The sequence below is a fragment of the Netta rufina genome (assembly GCF_964035555.1).
Source record: "Netta rufina genome assembly, chromosome: 1".
In the NCBI taxonomy this organism is placed as follows: Eukaryota; Metazoa; Chordata; class Aves; order Anseriformes; family Anatidae; genus Netta; species Netta rufina.
Genome location: NC_140123.1, coordinates 81,605,847 through 81,630,734, shown reverse-complemented (window position 1 = coordinate 81,630,734; position 24,888 = coordinate 81,605,847). Strand labels below are relative to the sequence as shown.

Sequence of the window (24,888 nt, the reverse complement as noted above, 5' to 3'; positions counted from 1 at the left end):
ACACGCATGCCGAGGGCGGCGGGACGCGGCACGCAGCCCGGCTGCGGCGGGCGCTGAGCTGCGGGCGAGCAGGGAGGGGGCCGCGCTGTCAGCAGCAGCAGCACCGCCACCACCACCACCACCAGCAGCACCAGCAGCAGCCGCCTCTTCCCTTTTCCGCCACCCCAAACTTTCGGCCTGCCTCCGGCGCTGCCCGGCTCCACATCAATGGGTGAGTCCGGGTCGTGGTGCAGGAGCTGCCCCCGCCCGCCTCGTGGCTGCCAACTTCTCCCCCTGCCCTCCCCGGGCTGGCTGCTCGGGGTGTGTGGGGAGCGGCGTTGTGGGGTTGGGGTGGTTGGGGTTGGGGTTGGGGCTGGGGCTGGGCGGGTGGCGGCGGGCGCTGCCCGTGAGGTGGCTCCCGCGGGCTGCGTGAGGCGGCGGCGCCGCCCGGGGCGGGCAGCGGCCGCTACCTGGGCAGCGGCGGGGAAGGGCTGGGTGTAAAAAGGCGCGGTGTGGGCAGACATCTTACAGCCTGCCCTGCTGCCACGTTTTGGGGACTGATCCCCTCTCCGTGCCTGCCTGCGGGAGGTCAGCCCCACCGCTGCCCCCCCCCACGCCGCCAGGTGCACCTGCAGAGCGCTGCTTTTTGCTTATCGACCCCCACAGGGTGCTGGGGCCAGGCTGAGAGGCACCCGGGCACACGCAGCCCCATCCAGCCCAGCCACCACCGAGGCTGAGACCGCCACATTTAGCCGGGTGCACGTCCAAGGCTCTGTCAGGGTTGAGGTAGCGCTGCTCCGAGCTCTGGCAGGGCTTTGGGCACGGCCAGCTGGCTGGTTGCGGCTGAGGGATGGGTGAAATCTCTCCTCAGTACAGTGTGTCACAGGCCATCAAGTTTTGCCATATCGTTTTTGCTTTCCTGCCCTCCCGGGGCATGTTTTTTGCTTCTCAGCGTCGTATGGTGACGCAGGAAGGCTCTTCAGATTGCTCCTTAATCCACAGTGCAAATATTACCTTTCTTTTTTAATCTTCGTGGCACGGAAGATTAAGGGAAGTGATAAAGTAGCAGCATAGTAACTTGCATTGCTAGAGCCCTGGAAAGCTTCTTGAACGCCCCGACTTCGCAGTGCAGGCCATCTTTCTTTCCTTATTCCCCTCTCCCTCTCTCCCCCACAGACAGGCCACGATCGTACACATCTGGCTCCTTTAGAGCTCGTTTCGATAATGACTTTCCCAACTCAGTGTAATTCAGCCAGAGCTCTCCTCACAGAAACAGAGAGGCGAGAAGGTAGCCTTGCATTGTTCCTGTCTGCAGAGCGTGAGTCTCGTAGCTTAAAAAAATGAAGGGAAAAATTGCATGAGGAAGCGAAGATACGAGTAGTAGGAAAGTGAAGGCTTTCTAGGAGCTACCAAGTGAAAACAGAGTTTTATTAAAAACATTTTTAGCATTGTTTGCATTTTTTCAAAGATATTTAGATGCGGAAAAGAATAGGTGAATTCTTTACACGTAGGGCACTACTGAGATTCCTAATCTTTTGTTTTTAAGTTACTTGCATGCCTCACATTTAAATCATTTATATTTTCTGTGTGGCACTGCATATTGCTGTTATTCCAAGCCTGTGTATGTGTATAGATGTGTACATTACTCATGTATATATTAAAGTTCAGTGTATGGCCCCAAGCTTTTTTGCAGCACGTACCCCGAGCCTTAGAAGAAATATAGATTTATTGATGTTTCATGAGCTCTCTAATGACATTAGAGTTGGAATATCTGAATGTAAATGAATTCCCATTTGGAATGGGCTTGTCAGAGGAGAGCTGAGTGAATTAATGGAGGTAGTTCCTGAAACTTAAAAGAGGGTCAGGACAAAGATGTTAAAAGTAATTGTGGCTACAGTGAAGCATGCTCAGTCCCCTTCCTTAAATATCTGAGAATTGAAGAGGTGGTGTTTTGTGGGGATGCACTTGTGGGGTTTTTGTTTGTTTGTTTGTTTATAAGAATTACACGTGGTTGGGAAACTCCTCAGTCCCATTTGCAAGAGCTTTGCATGCTTGTATATCAGACTGCCCTCCTGAAGCTGGAGATCCAGAAAACAAAGTAAGAGCAAGGTATGGTAGTTACAGCGGGAAAAAAAAGGGTTTGAAACATCCTCCTTGTTAAATTTAGAAAACATAAGGGTACAATATGATTGCAGAAAGCAGTGTTCAGCTGGCGACCTCACCCAACAGCTGATGTGCAGCTCCTGGTGTCAGTCGAGACACACCTTCCACCCCTGCAGTGGCCGAAGATCCTTCTTTCAGCTGCTCTGCTGTCTTTGCTCGTTTTTGAGCCAGCTTTGTGCACTCGGTGGGCTGGGGGTCCTGCGCAATGACACAGCCGTGGGACTGAGCTGAAGCCTTCATCACAGTGCTTGTGCAAACACCAGGTTACAGATCACTGTCATCATCAAACTTCTGAAGGATTCACCTTGTAGCTTTTGTGATTTTTTTTTTCTTTTTCTTTTTTGTTAGCATTGCTTCTTTTAATATTTTTCAAGGTATTTTTAAAGTTTTTTTCGCCAGGAGGAGGTAAGAGAGGATAGGTTGCTTTTGTTTGTGTGAAGTTACCATGGTTAGAGGTTTAGCCCCAGACAGCCCTGCGCCCTTTGAACCAGTTACATTACGAACTGTGTGCGTGGATTGACGTCGTGGTTGAGAAAGATGCTTTGCTGTGAAATACCACAGCTAGTCTGTACACAGCGCAGGAATGTTACACCAAAAAGTAACGTAATGGGAAAAAAATGGATCTGTTTGAGAGCCTGACTAATCCGTACTAGTCACAACACCTGTTCCAGTTGTAATCTCTTCCCAATTCTGTTTTGCTCCTCTCCAAATTCTCCCTATTCCCCTGCCCTCAAGTTCTGCCCTGCTTTCCTCATAACCCGCTACCATGGCATATCTTTCCCCTCCGCTTCTTTTCACACTGTAGACAGGCCACTTCCTCTTTCTCCCTCTCTCTTATCGAAGCATCAATAGAGGGAGCACTCTGAGCACGTTTCCTGTGTGGGGGGCCACGCTGACCTCCAGCAAGCAAGAGCTGCTCTTGCAATAAAACTTGTTCCCGGCCCTGTGGTGCGTCCTGGAGAAAGCTCGCTGCGAGGGGAGCGCGGGGAGTTCAGCTGGTAACTCCAACAACTCCACAGTCCTGGGTAGGACGAAGCATTTTTGAGGCTTGAGCTCGGCAGAATTTGTGTTAAGTGGCTCGCAGGAGGCGGTAGGTGTGTCTGTGGTTCTTCACTGCTCCTCAGCAAGTTCTCAGCTTCCTCTTCAAGACGTTGGAGCTCTTGGAGCCTTTCAGCAAAATGGCTATGAGACGTTTCTCACCAGGAGTGGCGTGTGTCATTCAGTAACGTCATCCTGGAGAACAATTGAACAATTCCAGCTGAACAAGGAAAAATCACATGGAAGATGATTAGCATTAATGTTTTTTTTTTTTTTTTTTCACTTTGAGGCTTTTATTAATGAGGTTGTAAGCAGCTCTTAAAAGGCTTTCTATGGGAAATGTTGTATGAAAGCCTTATTCAACCTGTAGAAAGTCTCTATTCTTCCCCTCGTATGGGATGTCACTCATTTTAATTCTTTTTTTGGTGGTGGTAGGTTCATTTCTGACAGTGCTGTTGCTTTGGAGCTGCTCAAGATGGGATTTCCAGTTGTTTGGTTACAACATTTATACAGCCTGTGAATGTCTTCAGGTTCAGAGTTCAAGTGGGGTTTTCATGAACTGATAAAATATTTTTAGTAACCTACATGAAATTTCGTACAAAAATTGCTGGCATAAAGCTTTTTTTTTTTTTACCCTAGAAATCAAGAGACTATGGCTTTTAAGTCATAAAAGCTTCTCGGGACTGCCTTCTGACAGGATCGAGATAGGGCTGTGAAGTCAAGGAATATAAAATCCATATACATGTATGTGTATGTAGGGGATTATGGAAATAATTTCGGATTTTACAGGCTTTTATGTACGCTGGTATCTCTTCTGCTTGCCCCTTTCAAGTAGCTCATCTTTTTGCAGAGTCGCCATGGTAGTTATTCATAATAAGTCTTGCTTTTAGATCAGAAGAAGCGATAAAGGGGAACGTACTTCGGATAGTTCCAGTTTCTTAAAAGAGCACAATTCTTGTTCCTCTTGTTGTTAATGAAAGATGCGTATGGAGAGAATTATGGCAAAGCTATTAGAAGACTCATGGTTTTCTGCCCAGGTATAAGGAAATGTACGCTAAAATTAACACACTGTCTTGATAAGCAGACTTATTTTGCTATTAATGCTGAGCGTGTGCATGTTTCTGTTGAAATAGAATCCAATATGTACAATTGCATGTTATTCAGACTTCTTCTTTTGCAGCTGCTGCTCACTGCATGTTATAGGGTATTTTTTTGAGAATGCTGCTGGCTGGTAATCATTCTAGCAGCAGCGTGTCAGAATTCATGTAGCAGATCAGCACTGACCTTGCGGATAATGCGTTGGCTCCTTCCCCACTTGAAGGGAAGGGATGTGTGCGCTGGGAGGAGAGAGGAGAGACCGGGGATGTGAAAGGAGCAGCTGAAATTCCAGCTCTGGAGTGTTAGAGGTCACCCAAGTGCTGAAAGCAGGTTAGCCCTGATGGGATCAAAGGAGAGCAAACAGCCACAGAGATGGTGTCTGTTTGGCCTCTGACACTGCTGTTACAGAGCAAACTCTTCAGGAATTATGGTGGATTTTTGTGTGGTTCTTACCTTTTTTTTTTTTTTAAATATTAAAATCACAGTGTAGAAAATCCTGGACCAAAGAGCGGATGTTTTCCCTGGATGCAAAAGCAGGAGGTAGCTGTAGGGCATATCTACATTCTGCACGCTGAGGAATGATGGAAGAATATATTAGGGGGAGGGGAGGGAGAGGCGAGGTGAGTATCAAGATTCAGTAATTCAGCTAATGTAGAAGTAATTGCTGACAGTCTGCTTCACACGGAGAGGAAACACGACAAAAGCTCTAAGTCCCTACGTGTGAGAGAATATTTAATGCTGCAGGTCAGCAGCCTTGGATTGTATCAGCAAATGGAGTTGGCTTTTCCCCCTTTTTTTATTACTGCTAAGTGAGAAGCATCAGTGGAAACCAAATCTGGAGAGTGCCATGGTAATGCCTACTTAAAAGCTCCAGGGCAAGATGACTGTCGGGATGTCTCAGCCGTGCTTTGTTCCTGGTTTTGCCTTAGAGAAAGGAGTGTCCTGCGTGGTGAGGGGTGGAGGGGGAAAGGGTGGCTTTGTTCTCACTCCGGGAGCAGTTTGTGTTCCAGTGTGGGTGCCCCTGAGAATCTGTGCTCTTGTTTTGGGATGAAGACTGGTCTAGAGCCGTGGGTCAGAAATTGCGTCTGTGCTGAAAGAAGGAAAAAGTTTCAGTGTGTCTTTATTTCTTCTCTGCTCTTTCATCCCATGCAGCTTAATCGTTCCTGATGATTGAAACTGGCTCACACCAGACCCAGCGTAACTCTGCTCATTTATAAGGAGACCGAAGGCAGTGCTGGTGTGCAGCTGCCCTGGGGACCAACGCTTTTTCAAAAATGTCCACAGGGATTGGTTGCATGTGTTACAAGTCAAGGCACAACTTGACCTGTCCATATTTAATTGCCTTTCAGTGGCCACCCCACTCTTCTCTAAAAATTAAGTGGTTTGTGTCCCACAAGAAACTTGTAATAAGCGAGTTTGTGACCTGCCTTTTTTAAAAAACAGGAAAATAAAGATCCCTGCAACACATTGTGTCCTCTTCTCGCAGTTTCCAGGAAATTGCTTGTTAATTTACAGAGCAACTTGTTGGCGCTTGGTATGGATAATGAGATCTCAAACCAGACACGTACAGAAAGAATATCAGGCTGCTCTGCTGGTTTGGTTTGGTTTGGTTTGGTTTTGTGGGAAGGAGGTCTTGGGGGGCAGCACAACTGCTGGTGCTTTTCCGTGCTGTGTCAACGTACCGGTGTCAGCCTGCGCCTCTGCCTTTCCACATAGCTGCATCTATAAAAGCAGAAGTATTAGAATATTACCGCTCGCGTCCAGAACTTTGCATTTTGGAGCCAAATGCGAAACCATTCACTGAAAGCCCTCATCTCGGGTTTAAATCGAATATGTCATCTATCTGTGGTTGCTGATTCATCCTCACCGCTGGAGAGAAGCATTTTTAATCCTCTGCTATCTTGGCAGGAGATTTTTTTTTTTTTTTCGGTGATAGGCTTCTGCAGCACTGCAAATTTGCTGTCCTGGTGACGGATATAAAACGGAGTAGCAGTGAAACAGCTTAATTTTTCAGTGTTTTTCTCATTACTGCTGCTCTCTCCGTGAGGTCTCCCGGAGCTGCTAATGCTCATCTGTCTGCTTCCCAGTGTACGAGGGCACACCAGCAATAACGAAGTGCACTCACAAAAATATGCCTTTAGTTTGGGATTTCATCATGACAAGATGAAAAAACCTTTCTGGTATCATTGTTTCCAAACGTAAGGATTAGTGACTTGTTTCAGAAGAGTGGTGATGCTGATTTACAAACAAGGATTTGAAGGTTTTATGGGTGAAGATTGATTTCCTGGATGCTTTTCTTTTTCGTCGGCTATTTCTTGTGAATGTGTCCTGGTGATCATCACCAGTTTTATGGAGAAATATCCCGTCAGGACCTCTCACTCTAGGCAGGGCCATGTTAATTTCCTGCTGATCTGGATGCTCTGTTCCAGCAAGATTGGAGAACCAGTGCTTGTGGAGTAGAAATGTCCAACTTCCCCGCTTAGATAGCAGATTAAAACAACAAACACCCCCCCTCCAAAACAAAACAAAAGCCCTCAGATGCTACCTGCCAAAACAAAACAAACAGCAAAACAAAAGCCCAAACCCCAGAAAACTAAAGAAGAACCTAGCTTTGCTCCCATCAGCCTTTAAATGACCGGGCAAAGGGAGGGGAGGGATAAACGTGTACAGAAAGTGATGCCCTTCTAGTCAAAGCTCGGCTTGGGAAGCCTCATATTGAGTGCATGATAAAACAGTTTGTGTTGACAGATCTTTCTGACCACCTGGGAGTGAGCACCAGTACTTCAGGCAGGAAATGTTCCTACTAACTGGGGAAAAAATCGCACCAATTGTCTCATCTGAAGTGCAGAGGCTGCCTGCTAGCAAGAAACATGTGCGACTTCACTGCCGGTGTAATGGTATTTTAAATTCCACTTCCAGAAGAGTACAGAGGATCACAGATGAAGTTGTCTGTACGTTTGTGAGCACTCCTGACATTAAATATGCATATATTTTTATTTATAGGCTGGAACACACTGTATTTTTCCCCCAAGAAAACAAAGCTGCCAACGTTTGTTGAGAGCACCAACTTGGCAGCTTGGAAACTTTGCTTCTTTACACCTGCATATTGAGGTTGATTGTGGGAAAGAAAAGGTTTATCAGTATGGAACCGTGGAATCCAGGGTTGGTTCAGGCTGCAAGCAATTCAATGTCAATGTCAAAATATTTCACCAACTCTGACTAGTAGAGTCCAATGGTGCATTTGATTGATGCATTTCTGTGCTTTTGTTGTGGTTTTGTTTAACAAAACAGGCAACCCATAACTTTAGTCATGTTTTAAGTTTCTAAGTGATTTGCTGTCCGGAGTCGATCAATGAATTGGCTCAGTCACTGCTTTTAGTCTGATACTAGTTTTTGATTTCACAGCTAGTAGCTGTGGTCTTAATGTTGGAACCCTGCTCTTTGTCATTACTTCTGTTGATAACTGTAATAACAGGTCATTTTTCAAGTGGCACCGAACTCAAACTTTCTGAGGACTTGGTCGGCCATTAGCTGCTTAGCTTACACATCGTACCAGCTCCTCAGCAGATTCCTTCTTTTTGCATCTGCCAGGGAGTCTTGCCGGTCGCACTGAGCAGTGCTTTCTGTACAGAACTGCTTCAACTTCATAGGGGCAGCATGTATTTAGTTCAGGGATTTTGTGGTAAAGTTCACCCTGTTTAGTTAACTGCTGTTTTATTGACAGGAGGTCTTAATGCAGCAGGAAAAAAAGTACTTTCTGCGCCTGCTTCCACACTTGGCTTGGTACTGCTGAAAGATTGAACTTGATCCTTGTGTGGCAGAGAAAAAGAAGTATTGTTGAAGAGCAGGCAAATTTGGAAGAGTAAGATCAGCTCTTCCAGATGCAAGAAACAACCTTTGCACGAGGCAGGACTCTTAGTGCTACTGTTGCTGTCTTCACCAGTTACATTTTTTTTTTTATAATATTCATCTGCTTGGACAGCTGCTGTTGGCGGCCACTCTGGCAAATGATCTCTTGCAAAACGGGCAATCCCTGTTTTCTTTGAAACTTTACTACCTCCCTTGTAAGTGCTGATCATTTCATTCATCAAATCTTTCCCCATCTACCTGCGCTTAAAACCAGCTGAATTGCTTTGTCAGTTCGACTCTAACCACCGGGGTCAACTCCAATGCTCTTTTTCTTTTGTCACTCCTGCAGCATTTCAGAACCGCTCGCTTTGATTTGCATTTAGCGTGCTGCTTATTTAGAAGACTCCAATTTTTGTGTGCGAAGCACCTATAAATTAGCTTTTGATTAGCTGACACCTCAACTGACGGTGGTTCGTGGCAGATTAAGATAAATGGTTAACAAAAATGCCATCTAGTTCATGATGAACTACCACCTGCCAATTCAAAGCTGTCTGCACTGATTTTGGCGTTGTGAGAGAGATTTTAATGCCTGTTCCTCCGCAATGTAATTGAGTTTTCTGCATAAGAAACTTCCTCCCATGAGTTTGTCGCTCCTTCACCTCATTCTGTCAGAAAGCAGTTTCTCCTCTTCCCGTCACTTCCAGAAGTGCATTTATGCTGCTTTGTAAATTTTCAAAATACATTTTTAATAAATCTGCTTCGCTGTTCCCCACCTGTTTCTCAGGAAAGATGCTCTTCATCCATTATCTTCTTTTCAGGTAGCTGATGCTCCCTCATCTTTTCATACTCTCTTCCTTCAAATTCATCTCCCTTTCGAGTTCACTACTTCTCTTTTTAGGAAACTTCCCTAAATACCTGCATAGTCTTAAAACTCCCCATATTAAGGTGCAAAGATCCTACAGAACTCTGTTGACAATTAGTTGTGAAATGCAGGTAATTGTACTAATTTTATTTCTGAATTAGGAAGACAAGCAACCTTCAGCTGGTTTCCTGTAAGTACCGTATCGGGAAGGAGAGGGACTGGCTATGTGTTGGGACTGTTGCTGCAGTCCACTGAGTTTCTTCAGAGGCAGAAATGGTCCCCTGGAAGGTAAATGCTGTGGTTCCTGTTGCACACTGTGTTTGCCAGCCACCTTTTCGATACTGATTCAGAGGGATTAAGTAAGCTAAGGTAAGCATTGTGCTTTTGTGGTGTGTGGAGAAGAACGTGTCATAGAAATTGGTGAAGCCAAGTGCTGAAGTCCTGATGGCTGAGTTTGGAGAACTTAAGAGCAGGGTGTTGCTCTTTTAAACAGAATTTCGGTTCCTGTCTGAGTCTGGCAACGTCTTGCTCAAAAACCAAAAGCAAGGAGTTGAAGTCAGTGCAGCCTTACTGGGCCAAGAGATGTGAAACAGAAGAAGTGCCCTTTGCTGCTTTAGATCCTCTGAAGTTTAGTGTTGGCTATAGTGTCCAGTTTCCTTAGCTCCAAGAGTTCATTGAAAGCAGGGAAGGTCACGAGCAATTCTTCAAATGGGAGGAACTCAGGAACCTTTTCCATAGATGAAGTAGAAGAGAAGTAGACTTTTCTGCTAGCCTTAAAAGAAGTGGTTAAGGTAGATAATAGTGCTGTCTCTGTCTGCTCACATTCTCTTGGTGGCATGGCTGTAAGCTGCCTGCTGCCTCCTGGGTGCTATGGAAGGATTTGGTGCCAGCATTCAGGGAGGTTTTACTCGTCTTGAGTAGACCTCTTGTTGTAGCTTCCTTGACAGCGTGCTTTGTTTTCTTCCAGACAGTACCAGTGCTGGTAACTGGTGGCGGGTGGGAGGAGGAGGTTGCCAGCAGAGCAGTTGCTTGTCAGACAATAGGTTTGTTGCCTCTGTTTGTGTTTACTCCGGTTCCACAGAGCTCCATCCTGCGGCTTTCTCCGCTTTGTCCCTGCATCCTGGGCGCGGTGACAGGCTCTTCTGCCTAAATGCTGGCTATTGTTTGTGCTTCCAGTCCATACTCGGCTCCGCTGAGCGTTCTTGTTCAACCAGCACGCTGTGGCTTAAATTCCCCGTCGGAGCAATGCTGTCAGCAGGTCACAAGCTGTTCCTGCTCGCGATGAAAGTCGACGACAAGCTTTCAGATGTACTTGTTTGGCTTGCATCAATTTTTGCTTTCAGGACTGTTTTTCTAAGGAGGAGCTCTATGTAATATCTGCTCTTTGGGGATTTATGCTAGTCGTAAGCTTGTCTTCCTTCACGATACTTCTCAAGCTCAAGGAGATCTCTTAGAATTAATAGCGACTGTTTCTTCAGGTGAAGGAGACTTCTTGAGTGCTTTAACCTGCTTTTATAAGAGACCCGGGGAGCTGTCTTTTACAAGAAGCATAAGATCTGCTTTCTGGAAGAATTTGCCTTGCTCAAAATTCAGAGATTTTTCTCTGTGAGAAAATTAATTTTTAATGGAAGTGCTTACTCACTCAGGCACAATCGATGCATGGGATTTTGCAAAGCACCACTGAAGCAAAACAGAGAAGTTAATGGCTGTGATGTGGGAACATTTTAATTCAGGAGAGAAGAAAAAATAAGTTGGTTTGTGAATTACACTCACTGTGACATTCGGCAGAAATTACCTGCAGGTACTGATTTGAGCTGAGAAAACAGAGGCATTAGCAGTACCATCTAAAACTTACTTCTTCGGATTTGCATCCTGAATTCTAAAATTGAAATTTGAAAGCACAGAGTCAGCACGTGTTATCTGATAGGAAAGTTAGGTTTATTTGCCCAAGAATCATCTGAAACTTGTGAATCCTTATATGCAGTGCATTCGGCTTCATTCGGCCAACTGCATCCTGGGCTGCAAGCGCTCGCTGCTGGCTCATGTCAACCTTATTGTCTACCAGAACCCCCAGGTCCTTCTCTGCAGGGCTGCTCTCAGTGAGTTCTTCCCCCAGCCTGTCCTCATGTCTGGGATTGCCCTGACCCAGGTGCAGCACCTTGCACTTGGCCTTGTTGAACCTCGTGCAGTTCACATGGGCCCACTTTTCCAGCCAGTCCAGGTCCCTTTGGATGTCATCCCTTCCTTATGCTGTATCAACTGCACCACTCAGCTGGAGTCATCTGCAAACTTGCTGAGGGTGCCCTCGATCCCATCATCTGTGCCATTGATGAAGATATTGAAAAGCACCAATCCCAAGACTGAGGTACACCACTCATCACTGGCTCCACCTGGACGTGGAGCCATTGGCCACCACTCCCTGGGTGCAGCCATCAAGCCAGTTCCTTATCCACTGGGTGGTCCACCCATCAAATCCACCTCTCTCCAATGTGGAGACCAGAATGTCAGGTGGGACCATGTCAAAGGCCTTGCAGAAGTCCAAGTAGATGACATCCCTTGTTGACTGATGCAGTCACTCCATGACAGAAGGTCACCAGATTGGTCAGACACGATTTGCCCTTGGTGAAGCCCTGCTGGCTGTCTTGGATCACCTTCTTGTCCTGCATGTGCCTTGACATTGCTTCCAGGAGGATCTATTCCATGATCTTCTCAGGCAGAGAGGTGAGGCTCACAGGTCTGTAGTTCCTCAGGTCTTTTTTTCTACCCTTTTTCAGAATGGGAGTGGTGTTTCCCTTTTTCCTGTCACCAAGGACTTGTTATTTTTTGCATCCCTTGCCAAGCTCAACTCCATTTGTGCCTTGGCTCTCCTGACCCCATCCCTGCACATCCAGGCAGCTACGATGCCTTTCCTTGTCACTCACATAAGTGAGCAAGTCAGATTTTTTGTTTGATTGATTATTTTTTAACACCTTAGTTTTTTGGTCAGCTGTTTCAGTATAATATAAAGGTTAGTGGGGATGGTTTAGTACTAGCATGTAAACCTTGTATTGGACCACAGTGGTGAGATGCAAATTACCTGTGGTCTGAGAGATCTGTACTTAGAGATATGAGCCCCAGCACACACACACATGTAGCTTTCATAGCTCTTGTAATACCTGACAGTCTCGTATGTGGAGGGACTCTAATAAGTGTCCTTTCATATGGCTTATAAATTATGAAACTGTTGAGGAGTCACATACACGGCCTGGCCTTTCTCTGAATGCTAAGTTCTGTAGATTGAAGTACTTGGATTTACGTAAAAGAGGGTTAAAAGGGAAAAAGCTTCTGTTTATTTCTCTTCTACATCAAATCCAGGTCCTCAGTGTTGTGCAGTACATCTCTCTGTGACAGTTTATAATGTGTCAGTTAAAACATGTCAGTGGTTTGTAATCTTAATATTTTACAGGTCTAATCACAAGAGCTGCTGCCGGGATAAATATTTCGCAACTGCTGCCTTAAAAATAGTAGAATTCCATGAAACTGAGGGAGAACCACATACCTTTGAAAATATTTTGAGACAGTGTTTGCAGCTGGCGTTACATAGTGAAGGGCTGTAACACGGTCCAAGGATTTGGGTTGTATCAAACCGTTGCTGCCAGCAATCTCTTCCTGCAGAAATGTTCACCTCCAACAGCAGAAATACCACAACAGGATGTATTTGTGCACCACATTACACTCTGGTCACTTAATCTAAACCCATCTTTATCACTACTTCAGGCAAACGTGGATAAGATGCAGAGGAGTACGTCCTATTCTTCCCATCCTCCTCCTGTGCAGAAGGCTTGTTGCTGTTGGCAAAGATGGGTAACAACACTAACAGCTTAGGCTTCTGTAGTGAAACGCTCCAAGCTCATCTGAGATCATATTCCTCATTGCACACGTGCTTGTAGTCTGGTTTTAATGAGACTGGGTGAATATTGCTGTTCTAGAAGTTCTGAAATCTTAACAATTGAAATTTATGCAGTACACAATGTGAAGACTGAACAAAGTGTTGACCACAACTTCTTCTTGTGTTCCTGAGAGGTAGATGATGCTACATCAAATGACTGAAAATGTATTTTTTCCCCAGCTTTACAGTAATTTTTTTTTTTTTATTTGACCTTCCACCTCAGTGCTTATCTGGATGCATTTACACACATCCAGGCAGCTACGGGCCCAGAATCACACAACAGTTATACTGGACTAGTATTTTTGAGTAATCTTAAACAGCAGTTGTTTTCATGTCATCAACTTTTCTATCCTTCTTATGTTGGCACATTCATTCAGTAGAAATTCTCATGAATTTAGCTAAATGGTAATTTTATATATAGTTCTAGCTATGTTTATGTAAGTAGAGTAGTCTTTTTGTTCTGAAGAAGTAAATGATGCCTTTCCTAGCGTTTCAATTATCTGAGAAATGTGATTTAGACACCATGAGTAGCATTGCTAACAAGTTTTTATTCATAAGTATAATTTCAGTCAAATGGGACTTATTTGTCTCTGCATGGCTTAACTCACAGTTCTCCTCTCGTCTCCTATTGATCCCAACAATGGGTATAAACTGTTGCAGACTTTGAATTATTTTTATTGATATTGGAGGAGCCAGGAACTCATGTTAAGATGATGATGTTAAATGTTTTTCTCTGAATTTAATCAGTCTTCATTTCTTCTGGATGGCTCATTGTATTCATTAGTATCTGAGGTGAAAAAACAAGTTAAAACAAGTGAACTGACTCTCAAGACAGCTTTACCTCTAAGAAACACCGTTTACTTCAGTTACACAAGGTTGATGACAACGTGCATCAAAAGTAAGCTTGTGTGTGGATGCTGTATGTATCCTGGGAGCACCTGCTGCATCTGAGAAATACGCTGGTAGAACCGGTGAGGTAAAGTTAATCACAGAACTGTAGAGGTTGGAAGGGACCTCGAAAGATCATCGGGTCTGTCCCCCTGCCAAAGCAGGTTCCTTAGAGCAGGCTGCCCAGGTACGCGTCCAGATGGGCCTTGAATATCTCCAGAGAAGGAGACTCCACAACCTCCCTGGGCAGCCTGGCCCAGTGCTCTGTCACCCTCACCGTGAAGTTCTTTCACGTGTTTTCACACAGAATTTCTAGGTTGGAAGAGACCTCAAGATCATCGAGTCCAACCTCTGACCTAACGCTAGCAGTCCCCACTAAACCATATCCCTAAGCTCTACATCTAAACGTCTTTTGAAGACTTCCAGGGATGGTGACTCCACCACTTCCCTGGGCAGCCTGTTCCAGTGCCTCACAACCCTTTCGGTAAAGAAGTTCTTCCTGGTGCGGAACTTCCTGGGCTCCATCTTGTGGCCACAAACCACTGAAAAGAGGTTGGCCAAATCCCTCTGTCTCCCACACCTCAGATATTTATACACATTGATGAGATCCCCTCTCAGTCTTTTCTTCTCCAGGCTGAACAGACCCAGGTCTCTCAGCCTTTCCTCATAGGGAAGATGCCCCAGGCCCCATATCATCTTTGTGGCCCTCCGCTGGACTCTTTCCAGAAGATCCCTGTCTTCTTTGTACAGGGGATCCCAGAACTGGACACAAGTTAACCTCTTTCAATGGCAACAGTTGGATGCTAGGAGTTTGTTGTCCAAGGCAGAAGGACCTCTTTCTTTTGTAGGAAAGGATACATTAATTTGTGTGATGTGGGCACTTCCCAGACTGCCAGGGACCGGAATGTCAGCAACGATCCATGCAATCTATCTAAAAAAGGTTGAGGAGACGTGGCCCCATTAATCTAACACATATTGGTAGATCTGCTGAGGAAGATAAGGAAGCCTTTGGAAATGCAGACGTGAGAGCTGCCGCTTAGGACAACCGCATCGATCGTTTCTTTCCTTGCTTACACCTTACTTGCTTGTAGCTCTGATGGTCAGATGTGGTTCGACATGTTGCTGGAAAAGTTTTGTTTCATAGACACGAGTGTGACAGTAATAAGTTCAGTGAGATGCAACTGTTGTGATGGGCCTAAATAAGAAAAGCTGAATAAATTCACAACATTTATGACCTGTCTGAAATTGTTTAGCACAGAATTGTGGTGAGATTCATGCTTAATGTGAAAACTCCCCATGTATATAGAGAGAAATACCAACATACTGACTTACTGTTGTTCTGTATTTTCCTAACTGTAAATGTGAGGCTTTTGTGATGAATTATGGTCATACCAACTGCCTTAACACCACAATATAAGGTATTTCCTGTCCTGCTGAGTGCATTCCATCAGAATAACTTGGCGTTTGTTTTTTCTTAAAAACTGGAACCTAGCATACTCATCCCTCTTTGCAAACAGAGAGCCAGCTCTTCCCTTTTCCTGGAGGAGAGCTAGGGCTGTGTGTAAGGTGGAGAGGCTTCGGCTCAGAGAAGAGTCACACCAGGACAGTCTGAACCACGAGTGCACACACTCTCCTCCAAATGAGATTTTGGCTGGGGTTTGCTTTTGCCTTACACCAGCCCTCCACGTAAGGCAAAGGGGTTTTTGGACTGGAAGCCAGTTAATTCCCCGTCCTACAAGCTAGTGAAAAGTGCCACTGGTGCCTGTAACGTGGTAAGATCCATGTGCAGTGCGGCTGGGGTGGCTCCCTTCTGTGATCGCTCTGCCCCTTGCGGCTGAGTGGTTCAGAGAAGATGCCATTCTAGGACTATGACCTTTCGCTCCCCCCCATTGTTCTCAAAGGGTAAATATGAAAATATAATGTGAACTGAAAGCTGTGCCTTAGCGGAGGAGTTGCTGTTTATCAAGTAACATGGTTTTAACCACTGAAAGATTCAATAGTGCAGGTTTTCCTTCTAATCTTGTTTTTTCCCCCTCCTCAAGCTTTTTTTTTCTTTTTTTTTTTTTTTTCATGAAGTTGAGTCCTCACAAATAGTTTCAGCACAGATTATTATTGCTATTGCAAAAGGAAATAAAAAAGGACAAAATTTGGAATTGATTTTTCAATTCAAATTATGGTTCTTCAATGGTTGCTTGATGTCAAGCACATACAAAATTTTTATTGTTTTCTGCCATAAATGTGCTACAAAACATAAGAGCCTAAGCTTAAGATTTCATAAGACTCCCAGTCGCCATGTACATTTAAACTGTAAAGTTAATGGTATGGTATTACTATTATTTAACTGTTTCTTGTAGAGTGATGCCTCAGAGGAGCTGTTCAGTGTCTCCTTCATCCAGAATTACAGCATGCGTGAGTCTTTGCAAACTACAGATTATTTTGTTCTGCGGTAGAAGAGCCCCATGCAAACCCTGCTTCCATCCCAGATGTTAACAAACATTTAGCAATAATCATCCTCGTCACGGAGAAGTCTGAGCGTGGTGCCTGCAGCAGCTGTGATGGTTTTGCACAGGAAGGACTGTTGGAGCCCGAGATGGGCATTCAGTGGTTATGCCAGCGCAGTCCCACTTAATCAGTGCTGTGCCCTCCGTAATAAATCCTGCCAGGCCTTACATAAATCTACCCTCCTCCTCCTCCCTCAGGCACATTTGTACCATAGCATCCTGCATTTGATTGTCCTGCCAACTGCTCAATGTTCCTAGAGCCCAGAAAACAACGGCTTTATAGGTCGCATTTGGTCTTCAGGCCATCTGGCTCTCCGGGCGTGGCTTAGGAGAACAACACTGTTGAGTGTAATGTACTTTTATTATTTTTTTTCCCCACGTGAGTTCTGGATGTCAATTGTACTTTGTCATCTAGTATAATAAAAGGTACTGATTTTTCCCCTCCTAGTGGCTCCTGATGTCTTACTAAAGTTTTGTTGCAACCTGTTGTATAGCAAAAAGACGCTTTTTTTTTTTTTTTAATTAAAAGTAAGCCTGTAAGCACTAAAAGCATAATATTTTCACCAGCTCATACCGAGGTTTAGCAAACAGAACAGCACATTTGAAGTAAGACCTTGTCTAGCAAGTTTTGAGGCAGATGGAATCTGATGGCCAGATTGTTAATGGGTTATAAAATGTATTTATAATGAAAATGTTGATAAACTATTAAGTAGTTGCTACCAAATGAATCTTTGGAACTGGTTTACAAGAGAAATGGCACGTAACAGAAAGAAACCCGTTCAGACTTCTCCATTAATAGCTTTTGGTAGTTGATTAATGGTAGGTGGGAGAGAAGTTGAAGCCTTCTGGAGTCCCTGAGACCTTCCTGTAGAGGCTTCTGCTGGAGGGTGGCATAAGAGTGAGAGTGGCATGATTCCTGCTCCTGCCTTTGCTACTTCTGAACAGTTACGTTTATGCAAAAGAGGAAGGCTCTGCGGCACCGTCTTCTGAGGAACTGGGCTTTGAATGTTAGCTTAAAACTTCAGCGTAGAATGCTTGAAGGTAGTTTGTCTGCTTTCAGTTCTGGCTTTTTTTGGGGTAAGCCAGTGCAACGTGTGTGTTTATCGTTCACTTGAAGCTGAGCGGCTAACAAATGGAAAGACATTCAGAGTAGAGGAGCTCTTAACCTTTCAGCTGCTGTGCCTGACTGCATGCACTAGACTTAAGGTCGGCAACTGAGTGTGAAGCCATGCTGCTGCGGAAGGTGGTGTTGCCATATGGATGCTGTTACTTGGGTGGAATAGTGCCAGAGACATTAATAACGTTTCCATTGTGCCTACACACTTCAGATGTCACCAGAAGCTGATTTAATAATGTTGGGTTTGGTGCGCGGTAGCAAATCCCTCTTTCTGTTCTTGATTCATTTCTTGCTTGGAAAGACACTGTACTGTAATTGAAAGTAGCATAAACTCAGACATCCCTCTCTTCAAATTTTGGTGATATTACTTAAAAAATGCTTATTCTGACTAGGTCAGTTTTGAGAGATTAGATTTTCCTTGTTATTTAAAATGTGGCAAGGAAACAAGCCAAGTAAAACTTTTGTCTTTATCAACAAAATCAACAAATCTTTTATTTTAAGCCCAAACCACTAAGCATTAAATTAAATACAAACATACATACATGTATATATTTGTCCCTGACATCGCAGTGATGAATTGGTCTGTGCAGGTCTCCAGCAGAGCTGGTAATAACTAGTTTTGATTCCATTTCATGATTTTTTCCATTCCAATCAGGATCGATGGTAATGTAATGTTAGGAAATAGCTGATTGTGTAGGCATAGGAATGAGCATTTATTCCCTTTTCAAATCAAAATGACTTTAATAGCTTTTGATATTAGATTTCATATTTGGATTTGGTGAATGAATCCTAACTTGAAAAACGCCTTTTTCCAACAGAAAGGGGTCTTGTAGCTGGAGTTTGCAAGTTGGGGCAGGTTGGACTTGGAGGCATAATGGGGTATGATATGTTCAAGAAAAATACACCAAAAAGAGAAGCCAGATCTCTCTGCCCCATTTATTATTTTTAATTCTGCTTTTGGCTTAAAAGGGATTGGGTTTTGGCTGTTAACATAACAAGCTGTTTACCTTGGCAGAGCTGGGCCTAAGACCAGCCTTTGTTGGTTCACAAATAAAATTCGTTTGAGCTCTCTGTCCACAGAGTCTTTGCCTCATAAATCATCGTGCAAAGCGGGATGCTTTGTTAGTCCAGTTCCTGAGGAGCAACCTAGTGCAGCCCTTCAGGAATGAGGTATGATATACTGGCAGATGTGTAGCGAAACTCAGATCAGCTTTTCTCTTATCCTGCCTGGATCAGCATTGCCTCCAGTATCACTCCAGCTTCCACAAAGACCAAATTTCACCTCAAAAGAAACAAAAAAGATTAAATTTGACTGGCAGAAGGAATTTTTCAAAAACGCAGTTTGAGAAGCTGGCATGAAGCATGCTTTAGAAAATGAGCTTGATTTAAAAACTGCAACTTTATGGCCCTATAAATTATGAAGCACTTTTAGGCTGTTATATGCTCTGCAAGCTTCAGTAGTGTGATAAATGAGGACTTTGAGTGATCTCCTGAGTACCTTCCCATCAGTTTGTCACAATCTGCACATTTGTTAGGTGTGCTTTCCTCCTCATCTTTCCAAACTATGCTCTTATGCTCTTGGTTTCCTTTGTAGAGTCTATAAACATCATCATTGTGTGGTCCATTTTGGTGACTCATGTGTCTCTGTCAGCTTACACACACACTTATGGTACAGTAATCAAATCCTCTGAGAGGAGACAGCTTTTACAAATATTTATATGCATTTCTTAAGAAGTGGAAAAACTCATAGACATACAAGAGCCTGCATAGTAAGGGGTGTTTTTTTTGTTTGTTTGTTTAATTAAACTTCCAGTAAAACAGAAGTGGCCGAACAGCTGCCTGTATGTGAGTTAGTGCAAGGCAGGCAAGAAGATAACTCCAGTGCTTCCAGCCTACCCAAACAGCTGTAGGGTCAAGCCAAGAGCCCTGTTCTACTTTTTGTTCTCTTTTCATAAAGGACAGAACATAATTCATAAGAAAATGAAACCGTCGAGAACTGTGTAACTTGTACAGTCTTCTCTAGAAGACGCAGTGCTCAGACCAGTGAAAGCTCAGACCAGGGGAGCACCCAACCTGGCTAGGCCTGAGCCACCAGGAGAAAGCTGCAAGAGATAACAGTAGGGAGATTCCCTGCTGTGGGGAGTGGAGGCTCCCATCTGCTGTCCTGAACTGTCATCCATGGAGGTTTGCTGCTTGCCAGCGGCTGGGGTCCAAAATGTTGTGGAAAGACTGCCAAGGCCTGTCTGGCCCTCAGGCTTCTACGCTCTGCTGCTCTTCCACATAGACTCCAATGATGCTGCCAGTCGTGGTCTGCACTGTCGGTTGTGTCTGTGTTGCTCTGGCTGATGGTGAAGGGCATGGGGGCCTGGGTGGTTTTGTCCTTGATCCTGTTGGTGAGGGGGAAGAATATGGCAAGAAGTGGATGGATCCTGCAGGTAGCAATTGGTTGTGTAGCTGGTGTCAGAAACAGTTTTGGTTTTATGACCATGGGGCCTTCTTTGAGGACTGAGGGTGGCTTGAAATAGATGGGATCCACCTAAGTAGGTCAAAACCATCTCTGCTAACAGGCTGGCCAACCAGATGAGGAGAGCTTTAAAATATTAGTGGTGTGGAAGGGGCACGATGACCAACAATCCTGTGAGGAAGTGAAGGACTGTGTTGGCAAGCAAATGTGTGGAGTGATGCAAGCAGCAGGGACCTTGTAACCCACAAAACAGGAGTGAAGGGGGCCCACCCCAAGCACAAAGGGCAGGGAAAGCTCTCATAGTCTGTCTGGGAAGTCAGCATGGCTGGGTGCCTCTCTGAAATGTCTGTCTAGATGCACTAATGCATCTAGCATGGGGCACTCATAAGAGGAATTACATGTTTGCTTGAAGTTGCAGAGCTGTGATTTCATTGAGGTCATGGAGATATGGTGGGATAGTTCACACAACTGGAGTGCTGCGATATGTAGGTGCAGGCTCTTTGAGAAGGGCAGGCTTGGAAGGTGGGGAAGGAGAGTTGCCCTTTATGCAACAGAGCAGCTGAAATGCGTGGAGATCTACTGTGAGACAGATGATGGACTGAGAGCTTGTTGGTTACAGTTAGAGGACAGACCAACGCGAGTGATACTGTCGTGGTGTCTCTACAGACAGGAAAGAGTGGTAGGTGAGACCTTCTTCAAGCAGCTGGAAGAAGCCTCATGTTAGCAGGCCCTGGCCCTTGTGAGGGATTTCAACCATGCTGGTATCTATTGGAGGGATCCTCCTGAGCAAAGGGCAATGTGAAGTCCTACACCTGAGTGAAATGTCCTCATGCAGCAGTATGGGCTGGGTCTACCTGGCCAGGAAGCAGCCTTGGTGAGTAGGACCCAGTGGGCACCAAGGATAACCCAAATCAGCAAGGTGTCCTTGTGGCAAAGTAAGCTGAGAGCTTCCAGAGCTGCACCAGGCAGATCGTTGCCAGCAGGATGAGGGAGGTGACCCTTCTCTGGTACTTCTTTCTGGTGAGAAAACCCAGTGTGCTGTGTCTGGTTCTGGGTTCTCCCGTACAAGAGAGACGTGGACATCCTGGAGCAGAGGGCTATGAAGATGAGTGGTGGACTGGAGCGTCTGGCATACCAGAGTCCGAGGGAGGTGGGACTGTTTAGCCTGGAGAGGAGAAGGCTGAGGGGGATCTTCTCAATGTGTCCGAATACCTGGTGTGGTAGAGTAAAGAAGAGGAGCCCAACTCCTCTTAGTGGTAGATAGTGAAAGGATAAGAGGCAATGGGTATAAATTGAAATACAGCAACATCCATTTAACCATACAAAAACATTTTTTTTACCTTTAAAGGTGACTGAACACTTCAATTTCCATCCTTGGAATTACTCAGAGCCTGACTGCACAAGGCCCTGAGCAATCTGTGCTCAAATTGTCTCTCCTTTGAGTCAGGAGATTTGAGCTAGATGATCTGCAGAGGTGTCTTCCAACCCCAATCTGAGCGTAAATGTGTTGTACTCTACCTGTGTTCTGGTGATAAATGGAGTAGCACCAGGAGCTGTGCCAGGACCTGCTCTGTTTAATACCTTTATCAGTGACCAGAGCAGGCAGTACACTGCACTCTCCACAAGACTGCAAGTGATACAACTGGTGCACAAAATAGCGGGGGGATCTGAGGTTTAAGAAACTCCAGTTGTAAAGCCTGACAAAGAGTTAGGAGGTCCTAATAACAACCTTACAACACCTGCAGGGAGGTTATTAAGGAGATGGAGCCAGGACCTTTGCAGCCGTGCATGGCAGGTGGGCTTGTGTCTTTGGAGATTTTTAGGATCCACGTGGACAAATTCCTGGGCAGTCAGGTCTGGCCTCAGAGCTAGCTCTGCTTTGACCAAGAAGTTGAACTAGGGACCCTCAGAGGCAGCTTCCAGCCTGAGTCTCTTAAGTTTCAGTGGTAAATTTTTCAAGTCCTATTTGCATGCCATCTTGTGTTGTGCCGCTCTCTTCTCTTTTGCTTTTCATTGTGTAGTTAACAGACCTTTTGTGAACATCACAAGATGCTTGTCTGTGGTTTTAGTATGTTTCTGGGCTTCATAGAAGAAGCAATAGGTAAATATCAGTTGTAGCCTCGTGCCTGGGGTGTAGCTGCGAGTCAGAACACTCTTTTAGCTATGACTTGCAGGCTCTGGGGGAGGAAGGAGGATGTTCAGCATTGTCTCTGTGACATTTTGGGGGTGGAAAGGAATAACTCTGCTTTCTTGTCAGCTTAATTCAGTGTACTCCTTGGGGCTTCTGTTATTTAGGCAGAACCTTTTTACAGTCTGTGGTGCAGTAGTTAGCTTTGCCTTGTGATCTGCGTTGCCTCTTTGATGGCCAGGTCTTGCCGGGTTTGCACAGCACAGTCATTCCTGTAGAAAGCAGATGCACATTGCTCTCATTTTTCTGTTTCAATGGTTGGAGTGTGAAATGTTTGGTGGAACATCCTGGCACATGGTTTTCCACTGCAGGAAACAGGAGGAAGGCATTATGAATATGGCTGTCCTTTACCTCACTAGTCAGGCTCCTCCTACTGAATATTTGATGAACCACTAAATATAACCATTGCTACCATCCTTGAATACTCCTGGTACATTATTTTTGATTCTTCAAATTATTTTTTTCTGTCTTTATGACTTCCCTAATTTTTTACAGTGACTCTGTGGTATATAATGTGCTGTGTGTATGGTTTCAAGACTCCTTCCAGGAAAAGACAAGGACACACCATGTAATTGTAGTGAGCTTGTAACGCACCTCTGTTTGTTAGCAGACACTCAATGCAGCGGGAGTATTTCATCTTCACATCCTCTGATGCATAATCACAAGTGAAAGTAAATTTTTATCCTATTGGTGAAACCCTTTGAGAACGTATTCATGCAGCACAGCTTTGCATTTCTGTATAAATAACAGCAAAACTCAGGAAAAAAAAAGTCTTGATAAATGCTCTTTAGGTCAGTAGTGATGTATCTAGCACAGTAGGTGCAGTGGCTTGGAATGCTTCTGGAATCTATTCAGAAAGAAAACGTTTTAGAAGTCCCACGAACAAAGGCTAAAACGTTTTCCGAGAAATAAAACTAAACTTGGTAATGCTGCTAGAGTAGATACTGCTGAAGCTGCACAAATTGATTTCTTTTAAACAGTAAAGAAAAAATGTGTGCTGTTCGTGTCCTTTGCTGTGATGGGCATTCCCATGCTTTCTTTTTTTTGGCCTCCCCACGTAGCAGTTATCCACAGAAATGTTAGTGTTACGTGTTGCCTAGTTAATGTGCTCTCTTGCTTAAAGTGGATGCGTTACTTGTGCTGTGAATCTGTACTTGGATTTGTTTTCTTATTCCTTCTAAAGGCTTGGAAGCTTAAATGGACAGTCAGTAATTATGCAATACGTGTGTTTCTCTTTTAGTGGAGGCGATCGTGGAATTCGACTACAAAGCTCAGCATGATGATGAGCTGACGATCACTGTAGGTGACATAATCACCAATATCAAGAAGGATGATGGAGGCTGGTGGGAAGGACAGCTCAAAGGCAGAAGAGGTTTGTTCCCTGACAACTTTGTAAGAGTGAGTACAAAGTGGAACTGTTCTCGTGTTGTGTGTATACGTTTTGTGTACTATGCTGTTCAGACTAACTATTGGACTTGATATCATAACATTTCTTAAATCCCAAACCATATTGTATTGCAATACAGTGTTCCACTGAGGCTGTGTTAGAAAGAAAAGATTGATTTCTTGTAAAGACAGCATAGTATCGATATCCTGAAAATAAAAGTAGCTACCCCTGCATGTCTGCACTGTTCAGTGGTTGCGTTTGTCTGTGTTGTCTGTGACCAAAGTGATTATTCTAGAACAACCCACATGTCAAAAGGAATTGAACAGTGAGTCTACAGTCTCTTCCATGGCATTTGCAGTATTTTCTCGTTGTAGCTGTTGCTGCTTCTTCTCTAGAGTGCTTTCTTAGGTCTTATAGAAGCTTTATGTGAATACTTATTCATGGTTAAACTAGTTGGGAATAATTAAAGTGGATTTGTTGCTAAATGATTGTCTAAAAAAACCTAAAAAATATACCATTACTTTGTATTTCATGTAATGTGCCAAATAACTTGCAATAATACTGATTTTAGAAAAGCCATTCAAAGTTTTAGAAAAAAAGAATATTTTACTGGGCATCTCTGTGTGTTTGTGCATGTCTGTACATGTGAGACTACCTATTAGCACATAGGAGACTACCTGGCAGTACCTCTGGGGCTCCTTGATCTGTCATTGCAGACCTAGGCTGTTAGTTTCTGCAAACCTCTGTCAACTTAGCTCTCCAGGTACGGAGCAGAGAGGAAGAACTACAATAAACTACATAAATGTGTTTTATGTTAATCTGTTACTGTAGTTTCAGAGGATCTTTGGGCCTTTCCCCTTTCCAAGGGTATAAATATCATTTTTCTTCTTCTGTGTTTGCCTGTTGTGTGTTTGTACACATACACGTAATGAAGTTATTTTATTTTTCTTTAGTAACATTCCCTACATCAAGGTACTTCGTGGAGGTTGTTTGTTGGCAAACTTGTAGACCCTGTAGCAGGGAGGCATGAGAGCCTCAGGAGTTGCAATGGGGACAAACGTACTCTTATCCTAACCCCCGTTCTTGTCCTGCCAAGAATAAGGAATGGCTCTGTGTCTGTCAGCCAGCAGTGAAAATGAGGAAGTCAGAGGCTCACAGAGATGAAAGGGAGTGGAAGGGCAAAACAGATACTCCAGTTCTTGCTAATCTCTGAAAATTCACACTTTGGGACTCACTGTATATCGATAATATTTTTCTGTTTGAACTTTGGTAGACTGGGAGGTTCTCTGGGATAAAACCAGGTTTTCTCTAAGTTTTTTTTCCTGGCTGATATTTGAAATTTGCTGCTGATTTTAGGAGGCATTGGATTTAGTGTCCTAAGTAAATGTGGCCTAAGAATTTCTGTTATGAAAATATCATACTCTGT

The 24,888-nt window shown here is 44.4% G+C and overlaps 1 protein-coding gene across 2 annotated transcripts in view; it reads left to right on the top strand.

The window, feature by feature from the left end:
- The first annotated feature begins 189 nt into the window (after window positions 1-189).
- Window positions 190-24,888, top strand: part of SH3KBP1 (SH3 domain containing kinase binding protein 1) — a 219,892-nt gene continuing 195,193 nt past the window's right edge. For both annotated transcript variants that reach the window (XM_084306299.1, XM_084306300.1), the window contains exons 1-2: window positions 190-211; window positions 23,316-23,473. In XM_084306299.1, the coding sequence (XP_084162425.1) occupies window positions 208-211; window positions 23,316-23,473 (162 nt within the window). In that variant the 5' untranslated portion in view covers window positions 190-207. The remainder of the gene's footprint in view (window positions 212-23,315; window positions 23,474-24,888) is intronic.